Source organism: Aristolochia californica, unplaced genomic scaffold (genome assembly GCF_029961685.1).
Source record: "Aristolochia californica isolate CCGP_79_NKW_82.1479 unplaced genomic scaffold, dmAriCali1.0.hap1 SCAF_9, whole genome shotgun sequence".
NCBI classification, from domain to species: domain Eukaryota; kingdom Viridiplantae; phylum Streptophyta; class Magnoliopsida; order Piperales; family Aristolochiaceae; genus Aristolochia; species Aristolochia californica.
The window spans coordinates 34212108-34235615 of record NW_027182290.1 but is presented as its reverse complement, the minus strand read 5'-3'; the positions used below and the strand labels follow the sequence as shown (position 1 = coordinate 34235615).

The 23508-nt window shown below is 39.8% G+C and overlaps 3 protein-coding genes across 3 annotated transcripts; 2 read left to right on the top strand and 1 right to left on the bottom strand.

The window, feature by feature from the left end:
• Positions 1-1407: 1407 nt before the first annotated feature.
• LOC137941224 (F-box protein At5g46170-like) lies at positions 1408-3219 on the bottom strand. The gene has a single exon (XM_068786543.1). It carries the CDS (start codon positions 3005-3007, stop codon positions 1970-1972), a length of 1038 nt encoding a protein of 345 aa, XP_068642644.1. The 5' UTR covers positions 3008-3219; the 3' UTR covers positions 1408-1969.
• A 2396-nt stretch (positions 3220-5615) lies between these two features.
• LOC137941901 (uncharacterized) lies at positions 5616-10745 on the top strand. Its single transcript, XM_068787514.1, has 6 exons — positions 5616-5824; positions 6210-6342; positions 6429-6532; positions 7947-8118; positions 9067-9207; positions 10073-10745. Exons 1-6 carry the CDS (start codon positions 5775-5777, stop codon positions 10514-10516), a joined length of 1044 nt encoding a protein of 347 aa, XP_068643615.1. The 5' UTR covers positions 5616-5774; the 3' UTR covers positions 10517-10745.
• Positions 10746-16371: 5626 nt separating this feature from the next.
• On the top strand, positions 16372-22851 carry LOC137940843 (uncharacterized). The gene is made up of 7 exons (XM_068785965.1): positions 16372-16648; positions 16919-17130; positions 19486-19634; positions 21193-21390; positions 21629-21762; positions 21874-21961; positions 22392-22851. Exons 1-7 carry the CDS (start codon positions 16372-16374, stop codon positions 22849-22851), a joined length of 1518 nt encoding a protein of 505 aa, XP_068642066.1.
• The last annotated feature ends 657 nt before the right edge of the window (positions 22852-23508 follow it).

The following is a 23508-nucleotide window of genomic DNA, read 5'->3' as shown; positions in this document are numbered from 1 at the left end:
ATATAGTCTTGCTCTTTGTGTTTTTTCTGATTACATGATTAGAATACAGTTCCTATGCTTGAAGGCTAGTTAGAGAGTTGGGCTAACAATCAAACCCGCCAAGGTCCATGATAGTTTAAGTTTTACAGAACATCAAAAAACCAAAAACAAAAAAAAATCCATGTTAGCCATCCAATTATGAGTTCCAGTTAAAAAATTCAAGAGATCAAGCCAAGCCAAGCTCTCACAGGTAATGCAAAGTTTGGCGTCTTGTTTACCTCATAAGCCCTATTAATGACATCCTTCTTCTCATTGTTAATACAAAAAAAAAAAAAAAAAAAAGATTTAACACAACAGATTCATGTAATTGGGACTCATAAATCATGCTCAGGCGTGCCCCCGTCCAAAATCTTTGCATTTTTTTGCTTGTTTATATCTCCAATCATGCTCAAGGTTTGTTTTTGAACTATAATTTTGGAAGGACAATAACTTTGTGCTGAAAAATTTGCTTTCCTGAAAAATTTACTTGACAGAGTTTGTTTACTCTGCTTTCCTGTTATTCACAGCTTCAAACAGGATGTGTTGTTAAAAACAAAAAAACCAGCAACAACCTTAAAATTACGGAGAGAAACGTAATCAAGCTAGTACACATGCCGCTTATTTCAACGGGTCATATGCATAGCAATTAAGTTTTTGTGAAAATTTGACAATTAATGCACAGCGGAAGCAGCACGAAAAAAGGATTCTAAGAACTTGGGAACTCATTACAATGACATGCAAGATATTGGAGAAGATGTACAAAGGAGGAGCTAAGCAGGGGTATCCTTTTATCTGCTTTTTAAGAAGGTTTGTTGAATCTTATGCTTGCACCACTTCATTCGTCCCTCTTTGGACTAATTTTGTCTCATATGGCTTGAATTGCAAACTAATATGGATCTTAATGCTTAAATATCAAAAGCAAGGTGCAAACCCTCAAATCATTTTCATTGTTGTCGTTTGGAGCAAAACAGCAGAATTATGAGTGTGCACCAGCAACAATTAGCATCAGGTATTCAGTTCACATCAAGCATTCAAATTCACCGTCAACTCAAAAAGCAAGAACACATTCTTTTATCAATTGAGAACTAGATCAATTACCTCCAGAACCCAGATCTCTCAAAAGCAACAGAAATAACCTTAGAATTAGTATGCCAAATTCTGTTTGTATCGCTTGCAAGTTGTACTTGAAAACTGATTCTACCACCAATAAAGCAGCTATGATGATAAAATATACATTGTCCAGCACAATGTATGCAAGATAAATAGTGATGGCCAATAAAGCAGCTATGATGATAAAATATACATTTTCTAGCCCAATGTATGCAAGATAAACAGTGAAGGCCACTAGCAGATCGTGTAAATTTACGAACAGATGTATGGGATGTGATAGCAATGCTCCTCTCATAAGGATACTGACCACTTTTGTTATCTTAAAAAGGTCAGAAGCTCCTAGATAATTCTCTCCTACCGTCAGGCACTGACAACAAAAACAATGCAAAAGACAGGTAGCAAGTTACCTCCTATAGACTCTGGCAAATCATTACAACCTAAAACAAACTCGCTTCGAGATGGCCCTGAAAATCTCTGCAAACACAGGTCCAAAGCCATTAGAGTACTTCTAGAGAAACCATCCAGTACCCAGAAAAGTAATGAAAAAGATGTTCCTCCAAAAGTACAACTTAGCCAGAGGTATATGTTCATCAATGAAACTACACATTATAGAGGTGAAAAGAAAGTATACACAAGAGAAAAATCATACAGAATGTGACAGTACATTGGTTACAGAGATTCGAGTTTCAACACTCCAACGAGTATCAGACGCCAAAATCTTAATTGCTATGTCAAGATAGAAATACAGCAACAAGAAACAACAGCACCAACGGCTATTCCAGTCCCAAAGACCTTCAGATCGCGCACATTTAAACCAATATTTACCTCCCACAAAACACAGTTAAAACGGATTCATTTCCAGCAGATAAGTTCTCTTCCTGACCATGGCCTTCACTGCCTCTCGGAAAGGCTCCTCGAAGGCAGTCGTGACAAACCCATCACTCTCTTTTCTCATCGGCCGATCAACTGGTCGGATTGCAACAAGTGTTGCGCCCTCCATGACATGTTCCGATCCCAATTCCAACCTCGGCGCATACCACAACTTCATGTTGAGGGCAGGCACCTGTGTCCGGTTCGATGACGTGGATGCCGCCAATGGAGCACGCCGGAACTCGGCAAGCTGATCTTTGCCCATACAGAGCATCCCCTGTCCGTCCGCATCGGTCAATACGAGGCTCTCGAGGGTCGGATGATCGGCCACTATTTGCTGTAAGAGATAATGCCGAGCCGAAGCGGCAATTAAAGACGTGATAGTCCAAACTACCCGCAGCTTTAAGCCACCATTGGTACAAAAAGACTCGGGAATGTTTCCCTGATCGTCATTTGCCTGATGATTCGCAACAACGTAAGTTTCAGTTTTTCTGGTGAAGGAGGTGGCCCCGAGGATGACACAACTGTCCAGGGAGCTACCAAACTCCGCCTTCCATTTCAGGAGTCCTCCACCATCCACGCCGAGCTCACCGGCGGGCAGTTCAATGCGAAGAGATCGAATTTCTCCAAAATTTTTAAGGACTTCACCCGGCGAGTGGTGAGAGACCTCGGCGAGTATAACCTTTTTGGGTCCAAGGATCTGCTGGATGACCTGCAAAGGTTTGATGAAGCTTCCGAGAAGAAGCTTGAAAAGGTTGGAGAAGACGCTGCGAGGTTTAGAAGCAGGCCCGCCGTCGGCGTCGGAAATAACGCAATCGACGCGCACGACGACCGAGTCAACCTGAAGGGCAACCGAGTTAAAGCGCTTAGAGACGGCGCAGCACCGACCGAGAGACTTGACGTCCTGGAGCCGATTAAAGATGAGAAGAAGGAGAGAATCCGGGAGGCGGTCGAAGAAGTCCTCGTCTTCTTCCTTCTCGCCGACGCCGGAAAACGGATCTGGCGACATCCGTAACAAAACTCCACCTCAAAATTCCAAACCCCTATTCAGAAGCTTCAAGATTCGACAATCGAGTAAATAAGGCAAAATTCCCCAGGAATGGGTTTCAGACTGAGAGGAAGACAAATGCGCGGAGCGAGGCCGCCACTTGAAAGAGCGAGGGAGAGAGGGAGAAACGCGGTCTTATAGTTCTTAACGAAGGGGTACTTGGGGATTTTGGAGAGCCGGCCGACTGCCGATAGGATCGGCCTTCACGCGGACACCCCTATTTAATTTGCTTACGTGGCAAAATCGGTTCCGCTAACATCCAGTTGACCATGGGAGGTACGGATTCCAGTCTGGAACTGGTTCCTGTCTACAAAGCCGCCTCGTAACAAGTCGGTGGGCCACTCATCAGGTGGGCACACCATGACAGAATCCAGATCCACTGTTCGACTTCCTTCCACGGACCTTACCGGACGAAGCACGGTCAGTCGGTGGTGCATACTACATGCTTCGACATCGTACGTTCCCCGCCAGGAGAGAATGGGCCCTGGGCCCAGCGGGAATTTGTGATAGAAAGAGAAACTAGGTCGATGAGTAAAGTTCCAGCTCTTGATAACCCAATCATCGTACACTGCGTATATCCAAAAATAGAATCGAATTGCAAAATGGAGTCGTAGGTGTAAAGTAACGTTGGGTTGGTAAAGATGGTCGACAACATTATAAAGGATGTCCGGGGCGACGGTTAAAGCCATCTGGTTGAACGGCGTTGGAGAACGAGGCGTGTACTTGTACGTAGTCCATAAACCACACGCCTGGCCACCCAAAGTTGCCCACCAAATCTTACTCTCTTAACTGCACTGTGGCTAGTGTTTTCCAGCGTTAAAAAATCAATTAGGAAGCTAAACTTTTTTGTGTTGATAAAATGTTCAATTTTAAAAGATAACTATTTGTTTGTTGAAACTCGACCATCCTTCATTTATAGCTACCGATTACTTGCATGGAGCGGCGGGCTTTGAAGAGTCATTATTCATTTACTGCTACTGATTCTCTATTCGCAGTCAGCCATTGAAGAGCGATGGCACAAGGCCGCTTAAACAGATCCTATTTGGAATGAGTAATTTGGTTTTAATAAGACATTAAGAATTTTTCAAGAGAGGCAGTTTGTAGAGAGGCATGGATGCGTGCAGTCAAAGTCGAATAAAATTTACACGTTGGGCGGGGGCACTCCTGATGAGGTATACCATCTGCTCAAACAGGGCGTTCGGTTGTCGGGTCCCATTGGTAGGTACGCAAATAGTACATACATAGTGGAAGAACGGAGTGTTGTTTTCGTAAATATTAGTGAAAATTCTTCATATTTTACCCAGGGCTGCACTTGTTTTTCAATAGTAAAAAGTAAAAAACGGGGGAGAAAATCCCATTGCCTCCTCCCATTTTTATTTTTCATTAGTCTTTTTGGGTTGTTATTCAAATAAGGGAAATTTCATCTTTTTCTTTTTGTTCAAATTGAAAGGCCCCCAATCCCTGTTCTTTACCAGTGTTAGAAGGAAGGTTCATCCTCCCTCTTCCTATTTTTGTTTTACATAGAAACCAAATAAGTGGGAAAATGGACCAGCCAACAACCTCTTCAATAAGACAACGAAATAAAATACAAGATACCTACTAGGTTGAATCAAAATCAACTTTTTGAAAACCCAACCTTTACCTAAACCCTGGCCATAAAAAGAACCCAAATAGGGTTGAAAAACCAACCTTTTCCTTTCAATTTTGCCTTGTTCTTGCCGTGCCTTCCCTGTCTCACATCTCTATCCCTGTATCTCCACTCCTTTCTTGCATTTGGGATATTTAATCTCTGTCGGTCAGATTTGAAAAAAACTTTGTCCCTTACCCAAAACCTAATGGGTTTTTCTTGCCCCATCCTAGACCTACAACGTGAAAACCCAAACCCTATCCTTGGGTTTTTTAGGTGGAATTGGATTCTTTTGCATTTGGGATACCCACACCTAATACCTACTCCTTATTTCTATTTAGTTATTTAATGAATCAATAGTATTTTAATATTATTACTAAACAATGTCATTGTAACATCGATTAAATTGAGTTTGCCTTTCTATTGATTGCTTTCAATTATATTAATCGTTAAGACGGGCTTACCCTCAGCCGGCCTTACTTCCACTCTTTCCTCTCTTTTATATCTAGCTAGGATAGAGAAAAACTGCTCTTTGCATCCTCTCTCACTCTCCTTTTCTATGTAAAAATGGTTCTTCTTTTGGCTGCACCAACTACTTTCCATTATGCAACAAGGAAGGGACTGGTGAGGTTCTTTGCCTCCTGCTTCACTCTGAAGTGGAAAGGGATGTGGAAGGGTAGCTGATCTCTCCTAACCTTTACTTTAATTGGTTTTATTTTTATAGCAAGGGCTTTCCTCACTATGTACCCAAGGGGATTTTCTCCTCTTCTCATGCCAGGGAGAATATTAGCCCCCTTTGCTTAATAGTATGATATTTGGCCAAATATGGAATTTTATGATACCTAAGAGTATATAATATTGATCTGGGCTAAACAGTAAATTTGATAAACTTCCGTCTCAAGCGTGGCCAAATACAGTCTTCTTAGATACTTAGGTGAGAATGTCAGGTAAGTAGCAACATAATGAAAAGAGAGTAACCGAGAGATCTTGATAGTCAACATATTCAGGCTTCAGCATTAGGCCCTTCCTGAGTTCTGTGGGTTGGCCTAGAAAGTTTAACACTCGATATTCGCTCGCGGCAGTTGAGGTCGATTTGTCGCCATGTCCATTCTCAATTCATTGTTCAACAGAGGCATTCTTGGAGGCAAATGGTGAGTTCGAATTCTGTTTCTCTAACCAAAGACTTCGCTTCAAATTCTTGATTGTTCCCGGATCAGATTCTTTCAAATCTGGTACTTCGTTTACCCCACTTTATAGTCAGTTATGAACAGCTAACAGAATGCAAAAACCTGTGAATTCTCTCAAAGTCTTTTCCTTTTTGCCTTTCTTTGTTTAATTCTGCTGATGGAGATTCTGTAGTTCTTCTCGATTGGATTCATCGGGGTGGTCGTTAATTTCCTGTGATCGATTTTCGTTTATTCTTCATAAACATTCAACTAGTTTTAGGGCAAACATTGAAAGATCAGTACTTTAAAAAGTTTGCTAAGGATTTTTTTTTTTAATTCTTTCGCCTTCTGATTATATCCATTGATTCAGCAAAACTTGCTTGAATCTGGCAATCTCGAGAATCAAGCATCTGCGAAATAAGAGAGAACTCCAACTAAGAAATATGCGCAAGGAGATAGCCCAATTCCTACAGACAGGGCAAGAGGCCATTGCTCGAATTCGGGTAATCCTATTACTGCTTCAGTTGCAACTACGTTTTTCCCTGGTTTCTGTTTTGTCACAAATTTATCTGCTACGAACTTATGCCAGGTGGAACATATCATACGTGAAATGAACATATTGGCTGCTTATGAAATTCTGGAGCTGTTCTGCGAGTTTGTCTATGCACGTGTTCCCATCCTTGAAACCCAAAAGTGAGTTCTTCTTTCCACTTGCTGTAGACTGTCAATGATACTTTTCTTAGTAGAGCAAAATAAAGACTTTCCTTTTATATTTGGAACTTCAGCATTTTGGGAGTCAGGGACGGGCATCCCTAAGAGCTACAAGCATTAGTTCAAACGTATAAGGAGATTTGGTTCTGTAATAAGCACACCTACTAGTATCTGTAAATAAAGAAACAGTATTATGGTATTGGAATATTAGAGAAGGAAGTTTATATAAACCGTGGGCTTGTTGTGCATTCTCTTAATGAATGTTGGCAGTCTATTAACTTTTAAAACCTCATAAGGGCAGCAATCACTGCGAAACATAAGAATAAAAGAACCTAGGCACACCATGTGCAGGTCAAAACTAGAAAAATGGACTCAATGTACTTTTGGTGCTTACATTTTCTCTTTTTGTCATTAGATTTGGGTCCAATGTCTTAGATTAAATATGTTCTATTTCTACATTACTTGTGCTCTATGTATTCATGGTTGATGTTTATTTTTGTTCTTAAACCTTTTCAATTGTGACTGATAAGATGAATTTAATTAATAGCATTCATGTAAACATTGTGGAATAAGTGCCAGTATCATGATTCTAAAAAGAGTGCAAAAGTTGGGTGCAGCCAAGCCTCCTTGTCTCTATTCATATTCTGTTGTAACAAAAGTTTACGGCAGTCTAAGGATGGAAAAGTACATAATTTAGAGTGAACATCTCAAACTTTTTTTACGACATTTTTTATGTTTTGTCAAAGCTGAATGATTTCTATCACACATGGCTTTCTTAGTCACAAGTTGATTGCTTCTGTACTTCCATTATAAGAAAAATCTCTTAATCAGCAGTAAAGGGTGGTCACTCACCGAGATGCTTCATTCACATTTACAAAATCTCTGCTTTGTTTCCTGATATGAATTCTTTTGCATATAAAAGATGAGATTGTACTCTTAAACTTGTATCATAAATTATTATTACATTGATCATATTCAAGAAAAAAACAAAAGGATGGATGTGAGCACCTCTGGGTAGTCCTTGCAAAATGCCTGAATGTTATCCTCCCTGCCTTTTTTTTTTTTTTTGGTTGTAAAATCAATGCTGCTCTTTATTGTTGTTTTTTTAGTAAGCAAAGGAGCTTAAGTTGGATGACATTTTATGCATTTTTGTGATGAATATTGTAGTGATGTAGCCAAATCATCATTAAATAAGTCAATTTATTATTGGAATTGTAGTCAAGAAACCTTTTGATGAGGGTATTGAGGCCAAAGGCTCACTCCACTTGTGTTTATTTGAAACTTATTAAGGGGAGTTATTAGTACACTTCAATCATAGATTTTTATTCTTAGAATAATATGCTGCATCCATAATTACCAGTATTACGCTTATATTATTATGCTTTACATGTGTCAGGGAGTGTCCTCCAGAATTGCAGGAAGCAATTGCAAGCATAATCTTTGCTGCTCCAAGATGTCTAGATTTGCCTGAATTGATGCAAATCAGAAATTTATTCATTACTAAATATGGGAAGGAGTTTGTTTTGGCTGCTTCCGAGCTTCGGCCTGATAGTTGTGTTAACCGTGGTGTAAGTTCTTTTTTCACATCTCAGATGTAGTTTACAAAAATCTGCATCAAGGGATAGTGAAGTTTGTTAAGTTTCATCAACCGCTACTATAAATTGTATCAAACACATTGTTAATACTTCTGACATGAAGTTTTGCCTCAGAGAAGGATATTTATCAAAATGTTCCTTTTCTTCTATTCCATTGTCATTCCTGCTATCTTAACCTAATCTTGTGAGTGGCAATACTCATCTGCCTCTACAAGCTCATGTATTGTCACTCTGTTTCTCTGAGTTGCCTCAACATTAACAAGAAATGCTAGGGAGATAGATACCATGGCAAACAATGACATAGTATGACGTAAAAGCTGTCCCATGACAAACAATGACATAGTATGATGTAAAAGCTGTCTCATGACAAACAATGACATAGTCTGACGTAAAAGCTGTCAAATTTAACTGTGGATCCCTTTCAAATGGTTCCCTAATCATGGACCCTCACATCACTTCATAAATGGAAATTTAGGTATTCAAAATATTCAATGCTTGGTCTTAAAATAAGTCAAACGTTGGATGGTGGAGGCTAGGTTTGTCCTCCCAGTGCTGGATGGATGATTCTTGATGTACTTTTTGAGGCCTAGATGATCAAAAAATTTATTGCTGCATTCCCATGCCATTTGTTCAGTTGCTTGTGGAGCAGGAATTTGGATGAGTATGTAGGTGTGGTAGGGACTCCTTGTTGCTGTTTTAACATTAATATTTTTTTCAACTTCTTGAAGGTAGATTTGTCTCCTGCTGAAATTTAAGTCTCTATGGTTTGATTTCAACTGGGTGATCTGATAGCTAGTATAGTTACTTTGTTCTGACTGTCCTTGCACTAAAAATACCCCCAAAGTGACACTTTTTTCTTACAGAGATCCAACAAATTTCTCAACCTTCAAGAATTTAAGGTTTGTCTTGCTATATTTTCAGATAATCGAGAAACTTTCAGTTAAAGCACCACCTGCAAATGTAAAGCTGAAGCTTTTGAAGGACATAGCTCAAGAGTTTGTCCTGGAATGGGACTCTTCTAGCACAGAAGCTGAGTTCAATAAAAAGCATGAAGATTTATTGGTATTTTCTATTTCCTCTGTTTGCTGCTTTTTATTGGTCTTTAATTTAAGTGGGTCAAGTCAATAGCTGTTAATTGGCTGATCTGAGTAGGTTTTCTTGTGCACAAGCTTGGGGAGAGCTCATTTAGGGAAGCCTTGCTTGAGTTCTAGCTACGTTTGTAGCTATGCTAGCACATGAAGAACCTCGAGCTCAATTTTGGAACCAGCCAAGCTGACATTGGTTTGACCCAGATTGATTCATTACAGTTTATTCATACTCAGGCTTGAAATACTGATATTTATAGTTCTTGTTCATTAGAATGCTTTTAAGAAATTTTAATGCATCTTTTTATAACTGTAAGTTTTTATCTTCAGCTATATGTCTTTGTCACTTGTCAGTAGAGGAGATCCAAACTCTGTTATTGGTGGCCAAAATTTATATTTCCCCATTTCAACAGATGACTCACATATATAAGTTAATTATACCATACTAAAAAGTCCAGGTGATTAATGACTATCAGAATTCATTACATCTATCACAAGGCCCTTAAGTATGTAATCTCTTTTGCGTGCTAATAATCACAATTACAAATATATGTTTCGTGACATCTTTGCACATTAACCTTGCCATTCCCACCAATGAATAGTGAAAATTCAGAAGATTTATGGTTGCCTTTGTTTTTTTTTTTTTTTTTATGGTGTGTGTGTGGGGGTGGGGGGGAGGATGTGGAATATGTTGGGACAGTGTATCAGTTCATTCCTCGTAGCTGATGGGAACTGAGCTGATTGGTATTCCTTTTCTGGAGACTGTTCTGCTATGTCCGTCTGATTTATCATTAGTTGGATCTTTCTGAGCGTGAATTTAACTATTGAAATCTCAACTGTAGGATGGCGGCTCAAACCAGATATGCAGTCCAGCTGCAGAGTTACAGGCACGTGTGCCACAGAGCTCTTTTGATCTACCACTTGCCAAGGAAGAACATTCCAGCAGACCTGCTAGTCAAAACCAAGGAATTGAAAGGGTTGAAGTTTCGTCCAAGGTTGAGACAAGATCTTGTGGTCCGACTACTTCAGTGGGTATGGATAGTGCTGCAAACCTTGATACTGTTGCTCAAAGGGATGGACCACCAAATGATGGGAACATGGAGAAAAGCTCTCGATCTTGTGATGTGATGGAGAGAGCGCGAATTGCCATTGCCGCTGCAGAGAAGGCATCAGCAGCAGCTCGTGCTGCTGCTGAGCTTGTTAAAAGGATGAGAGATCATGCTGAGAACAGGAAGACTAGTGATGCTCAAATCGGTGAGAGTGGACAAAATTCTAATGATGGTTGAGTAAATTGATCTTGTTTCTATTATGCTTTTAATTATTGTGTACGTTTAAGCTGTGCTGAAATGTTGTGGCTTTGTGCGGTTTTCACTAACTTGATCCCTTCAGGTGGAAAGGAAAAAACCACAGTAAGATAATGCTGCTGCTGGTATTTAGTGTTCACAATACATAAACAATTCATGTATAGAGAAAAAGAAAATAAATTTATCAATAGGGGCTAACCTTTATTTTTTAGTAGCATGTATTGTAACTGAAATCTGGTGGTATGATTGTGGCGATAGGCTTAGAATTTTTGTGACGCTTCTGCTTCAGAATAAGTAGTAGCAGCTGTTAAATAATCTTACTTAACTCTTCATTCCACTTCATGTAGCACTGTTTGTTCAAGGTTGGCATTTAAGTTCAAGATCCAGGGGAAAGGAGAACAGAAATATTTTCGTTTTTTCCTAGAAGTTTCTTGTATTTATGTTGCGTCGGGGATCAAGGTTACGAAATGAGTGGAAGGAGAAAAAGGATATGGACCAAAGCACGCATAAAAGTTTAGGTTTATTTAATTTTATTTTCACTATCAAAATTTTATTTTCTATGTAATGGGCTCTTTTAAAGAGTTGTAACCAAATGACGTTTCCTCTTGTAAAAAGGTCTCTTTACTTTTTGATAAAGGCCATCTGAAGAAGGCTTCTATAAAAGAGGGGCCAAATGCAGCCTAAAAATGATTTTGAAATGTCACTTAAATTGCGTACATTTTTTTATCTATATGCTCAAATTTATAAATACGAAGAGGATGTATTTCTAACCCGAAAACGATTCAAGTGTTTTTACTAATCTAAACTACACCCTTGTATCCTCATCTGAATGGTCTGATATTTTATAACAATGATTCAGGACCCTTCATTCAGGTGGGTTTCACAAGCTGCTTAAGCAAATCTCAGGGGCTTTGAATAGAGATTTCATTGAAAATAATGGGTTTTGCACTTACTGAATACCATGAAGCTCTGTGATGGGCGAACATGCAGGCCAGCAGGCTAAGAAAAACCTGCTTAATACTAAGATAGCTTTGATTCCACCCTAAGAAAAAAAGGTATCGATTCAAAGAAGCCATATTCTACCACTCATATGTAACAGATGAATCGATGAGGAGGAACCATTTTTCTGGCAGTTTCGCTTAACCAAACAAAATAAATGGAGCATAGAATGAACTTTCTCTGCTGTCATCCGCGTTGCACCCGCGGCTCAGAACATGAAAAACGAAACGTCAAGCATGTTGAATGAAAAGAGATGACCAAAAAAAAAAAAATTCCTAAAGAAAACGAAGCAGAGCATATTTTGTTGGCTTTTGGATAAACACGAAATACAGAGAAAAAACTTCGAAGACAACTGAAATTTCTCTACGAAGCATTATATTGAGAGCATGTGTGGATAGATAAAAGAGCTCGAGTGTTCTCTATCAGTCATCTGACAGGCATAGGTTATTGTGATTATTAGCCAGGAGTGCACAGCAGGACTCACGTAAGTCATCTCGCACTTCTTTTGGATGAAAATAATGAGAGAGACGTAACATTCTCTTGCCTATTGAAAATAGGCCCCTCTCTCTCTCCTACTATGCACCGGTACTTCCACTAAGTAGCTGCAGTTGGAGGTTTTCAGTGCAGTTTTACCTTGATAACATCTACTATGAAATTGAAAGGTTAGAAGATGAAAACTTATTTTATGTTATATCTAATAATAAACAGTTGAGTTTTGAAGGAGTTGTAAAAGAGAAAAGGTGGACACAAGCCATGAACGAAGAAATTTAAGCAATTGAAAAGAATGACTAATGGGAACTTATTTCTCTTCCAAGGGATCATCGGGCTATCAGAGTTAAATGAGTATTCAAAGTTAAGACGAATTTCAAGGGAGAAGTAGAGAGATACAAAGTGAGATTAGTTGTTAATAGTAAGAGCATCTGTTAACGTGAGTCACCCAAAGAACACCACTGTGAACGTGTTCTCGAATGAAGTGATAATTCAAAGCGACATGTTTCATTCGCGAGTGAAAAACTGGATTGGAGCATAAATTGATAGCACCTATGTTGTCACAATAAAGGACCGGTTGTTATGGAAGAAAAACACCAAAGTCAGTGAAAAGAGAGCAAATCCAACGAATATCAGCGGCAGCGGTTGCAACAGATCGATATTCCGCCTCGGTAGAGGATCGAGCCACACAGTCCGTTGCTTCTAACTCCAAGAGATAAGATTGCAACCGAGGTAAACAATATAGACATTGGTTGAAGTAAAATCATCTTTGATGCCTGCCCAATTAGCATCAGAGAACGCATGAAAGGACAAAGAAGATTGTCGATGTAAGACGATACCATGATTCAGAGTCCCACAGAAATATCGTAACAAACGCTTGACAACATCCCAATGATCAGTAGTGGGGCAATGCATAAACTAAGATAACTTATTTATCACATAAGCAATATCAGGGCGAGTGAGAGACAAATATTGCAGACTTCCAACAACCGTTCGATATTCAGATGCATCAGATAGTGTCGTGCCAGACTGAAGTGTGAGTGTAGATGATGTGGCAAGGGGTGTAGCGACAGGTTTTGCATTGGTCATGTGTGTGCGAGCAAGGAGGTCACAGATGTACCAGCGTTGAGAGAAGAAGGACTTGAGAATGAGGAACAACTTCAATACCGAGAAAATAAGCCAAGGGGCCAAGATCCTTGATTGAGAATCTCTGAGCAAGTAGGTGAATGAATATCGTCATAGCTTGATTATTGTTTCCTGTAATAATAATGTCATCAACATAAACCAAAATATACAACACATCTGAACCTGTGTGTGAGATAAATAGAGATGAGTCTGAATGAGAGTTGGAGAAGCCCGAGATAATGAGAAACTGACACAACTCATGATACCAAGCACGAGGATAATACTCATTAGACATAGCTTGAGTTACAGTTGTGGGTTCACGGTTGGCAGATGCGGGAACTTGGGCTGTGAGGTTTAGTTTTTGGATGGGTTTGGAAATGTTGTTCTCGGATCTGGTGACAATAACACGAGGGGGGGTGTGATAGGGATGATGGGTGCGGGTCAGCCGAAGTGGGACTGTGGGTTGGAGGGGGGAGTGGTGATGGAGAGGGCTAAGGAGGTGGGAGTGGTGATGGAGAGGGCTGAGGAGGGGGATCATGAATAAGGCTAGCCGAGGGCACAGAGATCGAAGTTGCAGATGATGTGCCAGTAGCCAGGAGAGACATAGAGTAACACTAGTGAGAGAGTGTGTCAGATGAGGGGTAGTCAAGATGAGAATGAAGTGAAGTGAAGGGGAAAATAGACTCAACGAATTTAACATGACGTGACACATAAAGACGAGATGTAGTGGGATCAAGACATAAATATGCACTTTGAGTAGTAGAATACCCTAAGAAAACACACGGAGAGAAACAAGGAGTGAGTTTGTGAGAAGAGTATAGCTGGAGCCATGGATAACAAAGACAACCAAAACTGCGTAGTTTAGAATAATTAGGAGGATTGCCAAAAAGTTTGGCATAAGGTGAAAGAAGACTTAGTGTGGGTGTGGGAAGCCGGTTGATGAGAGATATCAGTGGAGAAAGCATATGACCAGTAAGAAAGAGGTATAGAGGCATGTGAAAGAAGCGACAAACCTGTTTCTACAATGTGACGATGTCGTCGTTCAGAATACCCATTGTGTTCAGGTGTATGAGGAGGAAATGTAAGATGAGAGATACCATTGGACGCCAAAAAAAGACGACATTGCTTTGTATTCCCCCCATTATTGGGTAGAGTGTCTTAATCCATTTACCAAAGAAATTTTCAACTATAGATTTAAATCGGATAAAGGTATCAAGTACGTGTGATTTTTGTTTGAGAGGATAAAACCTGATATACTTTGGAAAATGATCCAAAAAAATGACATAATACTTGAAATTATCAATAGAATAAATTGGAGAGGTCTAGACATCAGAAAATATAATATCAAGAGGGGAAGAAGAGAAAAGTTTGGAGTGGGAAAAAAGTAATTTGTGACTCTTATTGCACAAACAAAAATTGCAAGTAAAATTAAAATTTAAAGAATGAGACAAGTCTAACTGAAAAGTGGCATGATATGACGTAAAATCGGAGACGATGATGCCAAGCAGACGAAGTGGTCTTGATACTAGAGAAAATAATTATTAGTGGAGACTAGACTGGGGACGATGGCCATTCGTACACACCATCTTTAGTTCGACCCTGCAAAAGTGTTACCCCCATACGAAGATCCTTCACATGAAAAGAAGTGGGTAAGAATTCAATGGAAGTATGATTAGTTTGGCAAAATTGAGAAATAGAAATAAGATTCTTTTGCATGGTGGGAACACAAAGAACATTATTTAATAAAAATGTTTGAGAGGGTGTAGAGAGAGATTTGTAACCAGTGTGAGTAATAGGAAGACCCGTGCCATCACCAATCATAATGTCGTCAGTACCATCATAAGGAGTATGAAAAGAGAGATTACTCAAGTCGGTGGTGACATGGTGCGATGCTCCACTATCCAGAAGCCAAGGAGAACCAGTAGAAGCAGTGGTGGTTGCAAGATGAGCACGTGGTTGCCATGATGTCGCAGGACGATGTTGCCACTGAGAGGTGGTGCGAGGAGCCTGGGGAGGTGGCATAGACTGTTGCATTTGGCGAAAGACAGGACATTGTGGAATGTTGTGTCCTTTTTCCCGGCACAACTGGCAACGACCGATATAAGGTCGAGGTTGAGATCGACCATCCGAAGTGACTATATTGTGGAGACTGGAGGTAGTACTATGTTGTGAGCATGATGAGGGCACCCCTTGCTATCGGTGTTTGCGATTACCAGTCCTATCAGAATTGGACCGAGCACTGGCAGGATTTGCAGAAGCTGGAAACAAAGTGGAGTGAGCTTGTTTAACACGTAGCGAGACTTCTTTGTTTATGAATTTTTCATGAAGCTCATTAAAAGAGATTGGCGTGTCACAACCATTGATACTATCAATAAGTGGTTTGTACTCATCATCAAGCCCAACCAAAATTGTCTCAGTGAGATCCTCTTGATCCATGGGTTTGCCTAGGGCCGCAAGTTCATCAGCTCGCGTTTTAATATACTGCATATACTCAGAAATCGATTGAGATCCCTTAGTGGTATGTTTGAGTTACTCCTTGATCTGTTTGATGTGGCCTCGCGAGGGCCGAACATATGTAGTGGCCAAAATAGTCCAGAATTCATGAGAGGTACTTGAGTGAGTGATAAGTGGAATAATAGATGGTATGAAAGTACCAATAAGAGCATAAAAAATAAGTTTATCCTGACGAAGCCACGCATTGTATTCGGGATTCGGAACGACATGATTATTGATCATCTTTGTGGCAGGCGGCAGAAAATAAGAACCATCAACGAACTTGAGGAGATCATAACAAAAAAGAATAGCCTCTATCTGAGTTTTCCAGCTAAAATAATTTGTGGAGGTGAGTTTGACCGAGTTGTGGATGTGGAGTACCGTCAACGGTGTGGTTGGGTCACGAGCATTGGGAATAGTAATACAAGAATCTTCAAAATCCATGAGTAAAAAAAAAAGAACTTTTTTTTTCTCGCACGTGAGAAGATCATAGGTGTGTAGATCTTCTTCCTCCCTAAAATTAAACCGGCCTCGGATTAAACTGAAGGTCGCGGGAAAATAAAAATCAGGAAGAAGTACCTGGCTCGCCGCGACGGCGAGCGGCGTTAAGCTGTGATGAGAACTAGCGGCTAGCGACTGCGGGTTGCGGTGGCTGGAGGCTGCCTGTTCTGGCTTGGCATCAGCGAATCTTTCAACGACGACGAAGGGTTCGGCGGTGACGAAAGCTGCCGATGATGAAAGCTTTAAACGGTGGCAGAAGGTTCGACGGGCTACGTTGCTGCGGCGTAGGACCGTCAACGACAAACGATCAAAAACAATGTTGGAACTCTTACTCGCGACGGCGGCTAGCGGCGAGTAGCGACAACGACAACAGAGTCGTCGGCAGTAGCGACAGTGGTAGTGTGTTGCAGCTGCTCAGGTGGGCTCTGCAAAGGTCTTCTGGGACAGTGGAGGGGATCAACAGAGAGGAGCAAAGACTGAGCTCAGTGTTGAGATGTCGAGGCTCAGGTACCAATCGTCGATGGTGGCGATGGTAGGGGCGGCAGAGAGGGAAGAGAAAAGAAAGTATCAGCTCATAAGCTCTAATACCATATAGAAGAAAGATAAAAAATATATTTGCAATGATATTACTTTCATTGATACATGAATTTATAGTTATAAAATGATAAAAGGATTTACATGAATGTAGAGTTACATGTGTACATGACTGTAGAGGTAGAAGTTGAGACAATCTCAACTTCTCTTAATCTGATCATCTTGATCTCTATCATTTTTTAGTGCAGTTTTACCTTGATAACATCTACCCTGAAATTGAAAGGTTAGAAGATGAAAACTTATTTTATGCTTTATCTAATGATGAACAGTTCAGTTTTGAAGAAGTTGTAAAAGAGAAAAGGTGGACACAAGCCATGAATGAAGAAATTCAAGCAATTGAAAAGAATGACTATTGGGAACTTATTTCTCTTCCAAGTGATCATCAGGCTATCAGAGTTAAATGAGTATTCAAAGCTAAGACAAATTTCAAGGGGGAAGTAGAGAGATACAAAGTGAGATTAGATGCTAGGGGGTATTAGCAAAAACAAGGCATTGACTATGAAAAAGTATTTGCTCTTATTGTAAGCCTAAAGACAATCCGATTGCTAATTTCTCTTACAGTTTAAAATCAATGGAAGATTTATCAAATGGATGTAAAGTCCACTTTTCTGAATGGTTATCTAAAGGAGGAGGCCTACGTTGAACAACCATTAGGATATATTGTTAAAGGCCATGAATACAAAGTGCTAAAATTGAAGAAGGTTTTGCATGGACTCAAGTAACCACCAAGAGCTTGGAAAACCCATTTTGATAAGTATTTTCAAGAGAATGGTTTCACTAAGTGTATGCATGAATATGCACTTTATGTAAAACAAGAAAATGAAGGATTATTTCTTGTTTGTGTGTATGTGGATGATCTTATTTTCATAGGAATCAATCCAAAATAGTTTGAAGACTTCAAGAAGACTATGGCTCAAGAATTTGAAATGAGTGACAAGGACCTCATGTCTTACTACTTGGAATTGAATTAAAGAAAATAGAGGATGACATTTTCATATCTCAAGAGACTTATGCAAAAGAAGTGACAAAGAAATTGAATATGGTGAATTGTAAACCCATCAATACCCCCATGGAATGTGGAATGAAAGTCTTAAAAATAGAGGATGGAGCAAGAGTATACCCAACTTTATTCAAGAGCCTTATGGGAAGTTTGAGGTACTTGACTTGTACCAGGCCTGACATTTTGTTCTTAGTTGGAATTGTGAGTCGATTCATGAAAAATCCCTTTGAAACTCACATGAAGTCAACTAGAAGGATTCTTGCTATCTTTAAGGTACATTTGACTATGAAATTTTCCTTTCATCTTCAAATGAATTCAAATTCATAGAGTAATGTGATAATGATTATGCTGGAGATACTAATGACTGAAAAACACTATTGGGTTTGTCTTCTTTGGAGGAAATAGTGCAATTTCTTAGTGTTCCAAGAAGTAGCCCATAGTCACGCTTTCAATATGTGATATGAGTATGTTGTTGTAACTTCTTCTGCCTGTCATGTAATTTGGTTAAGAAGACAATTGAACGAGCTCCATTTAGAACAAAATGAAGCAACCAAGATTACAATAAACAACAAATCAGCACAAGTTGTAGCAAAAAACCCAATGTTTCATGATCGATCCAAGCGTATTGATACAAGATATCATTTCATTCGAGCGTGTTGAAAAAATGGAAGTTGAGATGGAATATGTAAAATAACTTGATCAAGCTGCTGACATTTTCACAAAGCTTCTCAAACATGAAAGTTTTCAGAAGCTGAGAATATTGATCGGTGTTGCAAAGATATCTAGTTTAAGAGGGGGAGTTGGATTTTAAATTTGATTAGAATCAAAGAATCAGTTGAATAGGTTATTCTCATTTAAATGGTGCAAATAATATATCATTGAAAAACTATACCAGTCTCGGTTCCAATGAATCAAACTATTCATAAATTAAAAAGCTTTCTAAAAGAAGTTATTGCTAATTTACTACAGGTTGTTTAACAAAATCGAACAAGCATGTATTCAGATGCATCTAGAGAATATATTTGGTTACAAGTCATTAAATGTAGAAGTTTCTTTTGAATATTATAAATACCCATATACTCAAGCTTTGAAAAAGCAAGCAATTGAAATAATAATTCTTTTTATCTTTTGTTTCTCTTCCTTTTTTCTTTTCTATTTCCTTATAATGAGTTGTTTGCCCGCCTTTGCTTCCAGCATGCACCTTTTGGATGAGAAAAGTAAGAAAATAGATTCACTCAAATGAGTCCCTTTCAAGAACAACGGAGATTATTAGTATAGGATTCTTTGTTTACTAAGATGTGGATTTTCAGTTTGTTACCAAGGCGTTTCGAAAGCTTTAATTTTTTATGTTTTTGTCATTTTTCCAATACAAAGACTAACTACAATCAATCTTATTGAATAGCTTCTTATTGATTACTTTTCTGACGTAAAATTTTATCTAAGCATGTAATCTTTCCATGAGAACTTTTTCTAACTTGCAACAGCAATCCACCCAAGGTAGTACTTGTGGTTGTAGTTGCTTTTACTTTTTCTTTAATTAGAACTGGTTCATTGATTGATGTTGTCTGTACCAAAAAAACAGTCCTCGGATCCTATCTAACAGAATAATCATATTACGCCATTACTCCGAGGAAGCTCGAACCATCTCACATTCGGAGCAGAGACCAGTCACTGAGTAAAACGCCTATCGATCGAAGTAACTGAAGCTTATCTTAGAACTGTTTACGGTAGTTACTTTTATCTCTTACAGTCAGCACAGGGTCCAGGAAGATATTCCGAGAAGTATCCTCTTGATGGAACAGAAAACTGGGAGGTGCGTGGCATAACGAGCCATTTTTACAGGTTTTGCTTCAGTGCTTCGTCCTGGTTAATACACAGTTCAGCAGATACTTCCAACTGGTATGCATTTTGGACGTGTTGGCAGTACAATAGGAGATTTTTGTGCTCGTGCTGAGGTAGGGATCCTGTCCATTTGATAAGACTTATCAATGCAGATTGCCACAAAATGTTTAACAGAACTGATCAAAGTTCCAATACAAACAAAAAGGCATGTAACAATTACGCAGCATAATTGGGGATCAATACTATTTTGGAGTATATATTTGGAAAATCTTTTCTCCCATTTTATTCTTGCTGTCGAATTAATAACCTGGAATAAAAAATACAGTACATATGACTAGGTTACATTGGAGTTATAAGCCTTGACATAATTGGAAGAATCCAGTCTCTCTTTTAATGTTTGTCATAACTCATAAGAGTGATCGTTGAGAAGACAGAATGAATGAGCAGCCTTAATTGCTCTCTGATAATGAAACCCCAAGTGTGGTAACAAGAAGACATTAAATAAGTTCCCATCAATCATGCAGCTTATTCAATTCATTAAAGCTATTTTAGGGTTACTATAACTAGTCCAGCAGTAACAAGGAGTATCTTTCCGTTTCAATTTTGAGCCACATGCCGGCTTCCATTTCTGTAGTGACACTGTTGGGCGTCTGTCCTTTCCTCTGGGCTTCTCAACGTTGCTAAAGAGAAAATGTCGCTTGCCTCCATCAACCCAGACCACATCACACTCACAAAGCCAGCCAAAATGTACCGACACTACTATGTCTCCGTCCCCACCATAAAAGATGGTCATTGGTTGGACAGAGAATTGCAATTTGATATGAGCCGAGTGGCGTATCTGAGCCCTAATAACACTTTAAACTATTAGGGCATTGCCCTGGAGATAAGCGATTATGATGCAGATAGATGTTAGTTAGTAGAACTACATCAAATAAGAAGATGTGTAGTCAATCATGATTATTGATAGCAGCAATTCCATCCGAGGTAAAGGCCCAGGTACCCATGAAGCTTTTAACATTGACCGGTAGCCGGTAGCTCACAGCCGTAGCCATGGCCATTCTCAAGTTAGTAACAGCATCCTGATCTTTCAAGGTTTGGGGCCTCTTTATTGCCAAGATGGAATAAGTCTTCTACCCTCACCCAGACATGCTTTAATGTTAACGTTCAAACAGGCCATGGAAATATTTGCTCGCTCGTTTCCTTGTGTAAACATTTCTTACAAAAATCTTAGCATGTTACTTAGCAGTTGTTGAAGTAGGCTGTGTAGGGTCTAAAGAAGCTATAGGGTTCCTAGAGTAAGAGAAATGTCACGTCCCTCTCATTCTTTCTCACCCTAACGAAAGAACAAGATTACTTGCGCAAGCCCGAGAATCGATGTCTCTACTGCCTTGCCCTTCCATGAGATAAGTGTAAGAGAGAGAGAGAGATACTGTTCTGTGTCTCTTGACGGCCAGGCAAAACTGATGGAGAACTTTCAAAACCCTTCCTTCTCCTCCCACATATCACTAGGCCCTTTTACATTTCAGTCTCAACTGCAGTCCTAAATTACAAATTTTTTTGTTTATCTCCTTCTGTCTTCCTTTTCCATTTACTTGGACCTTTCACCTTTACCCAGGTGCCGATGTAAGCTCTCTTCTTCACACCACTCTTCTTATCTTCTTTTATTCGTCCCCCCCGTTTACCCATTTCGTTTTTATGTGTTTTCTTTCTGCAGGAGGGAGGAAGGGAGCCCTTTAGACCTTAATAATCTCCCGGAAGACTACGGAGAGAGATATAGAGAGGGGAAACAGGTCTTGGAGGAGAATTCGACGGCCTCTGCAGAATCTTCTGATCCAAACAGTAAGCGCTTACGCGTAGTGCTTTATGCTATTTTACACAGCTCGGCTAAAGGGTTGTCATTATTTTTCTACAGTATACAGATTTTCAGTTTATTCCACAATTTTCCTTACGGAGAAAGTGGTCATCTGTTTTACAACGTTTCCTAATTTTAGAGGGTGCCTAGTTTTCTTTCTTGCTTTTTTACTTGGGAGTTGTTATTTTTGAGGTATGGTAGGGCATAGGGAAAAGAAAAGTGGTGGGAAGGAAGGAAAAGACGATAGCGAGAAGGTGTACGAGTGCCGATTTTGCTCTCTCAAGTTCTGCAAATCTCAAGCTCTTGGTGGCCACATGAACCGCCATCGCCAAGGCAAGAAATTAAAGTATTATAAAATAACACCAAAGAAATTATGTCTTTAGAACAATATTATCATTACCGGCCGAAATATTTTGATGTTGTTTTTGATGTTTGTGGGGACAGAAAGAGAGACAGAGACTCTGAATCGAGCTCGTCAGCTTGTCTTCAGCAATGAAAGCCTAGCAGCGCAAGGCCCTCTTTCTCATTTAGGGTATGGGAGCTAAACTGAAGGATAGCCCGCCTCTTCTTTCTTATTCTCATTTATTTATAGATAAAACATTCTTGGTGTGAGTGCAACTGCAAATCCTGCTTTGCCCTTCTCAAACTCACACTCTCTTCCAGTAGATTACTTTCGATTTTATCATTTCCTTAAGACAAAACTCAAAGAAAAGTAGACTGTTCCATGGCCTCTCTGGCTCCCTCTTTCTCTTGAGGCTGAAAAGAAAGAAAACCAGAACAGCGTATAAAAGGGGAAAAAAAGACTGAATCAGGATTTTGAGTCTGCTTTAATTAGTTTTATTTCTCCTTCCTGATCTACATGAAGAAATCATCTTCTTGTTCTTGTTTTGTACATGTACATCTTTGAAACTAACTCGTCCTTCCTCCTTTTTTTTTTTTTTTTCTTCTGTTAAAACGTACAGGTGCAACGCCCAAACCATTCCATCAGGAAATTTCCATCAGAGAGGAGTGATGGCAGATCCATCTCTGCCCTTGAGGACAGTCTACACGAGACTCCCTTCCCCTTCCTCTCCTTCCATCCTCCCACCACCTCAGCCTTACATGTACCCATCCTCTTCGCGCCTTCTTTCCTACCCATCTTCCTATCCGGCACCAGCGGATTATTTCATCGGCCACGTTGTTCCCAACAGTTCTCACCACTATCAAAATCAGAGCTACGGTGCAGAGCCAAATTACACATGCATGGGCTCCCCAGTCGCTCTTGGGTTCAGTACCGCAGACGGGGTGCGAGGGACGGCATCATCGGCAACCAGAGGAGGAGGGCCCCACGGCCGGTTCAGTGGAGGAAGTCTGAATTGTAGCTACGCGGAGGAGCAAGGACTCGAGCCACCTTTGATCAATCGTTTTCGTGACGAGTTTTAAGACAAGAGTGAAAGTGGAAGTTCTCCTGTGAAGGAAGCTATTTCTCGATGTGAACTCAAACAAAGTGACAAAAGAGTGATCTCATGAAAGAGGGAACCCTCCTTTTTACAGGCAGGACAGACGGGTCTGGCAGCTTTTGAGCTGAAATCCACATCGGCTACCTTGGCTTTGAGCTGCTTCTTCTGGTTTTTGTGTACTAAGGGTGGTGAAAAGGAAACAAGAGATGAATGAAGCAGATGGACAAGGAGTTAGATCCCTCTCAGTTTTTTTTTTAGCAGTCGAGTTTGTTTTTGCTTGACTGAGCATACTTTGGCTTTCTTCTTGAGTATTGTTATGTCGCTTTTACTTTTTATATCTTGTTGACCCCAAACGCCGCAGTAAGCCAACGAGAAACCCTAAACCCTGTCCCCCTTCTCAAACAAATCGGGTATCTTTTATTTCAGGCAACGGTAATATTTCACAGTGCTTACACTTTTGGAGAAAAGCCGAGAGTTAGGGCTTTAAATTTCCATGACCGCTTTCTTAGTAGTTCTGAATAGACCACCCTGCAGATCTCACCATAGTCATTACTTTAAGTTCCCAAATCAGATCGACCATTAAATTCTTCCTTGTATGCGGTAGTGGATCTTTTAGACTACTCGACCTCCCGCAGTGAGC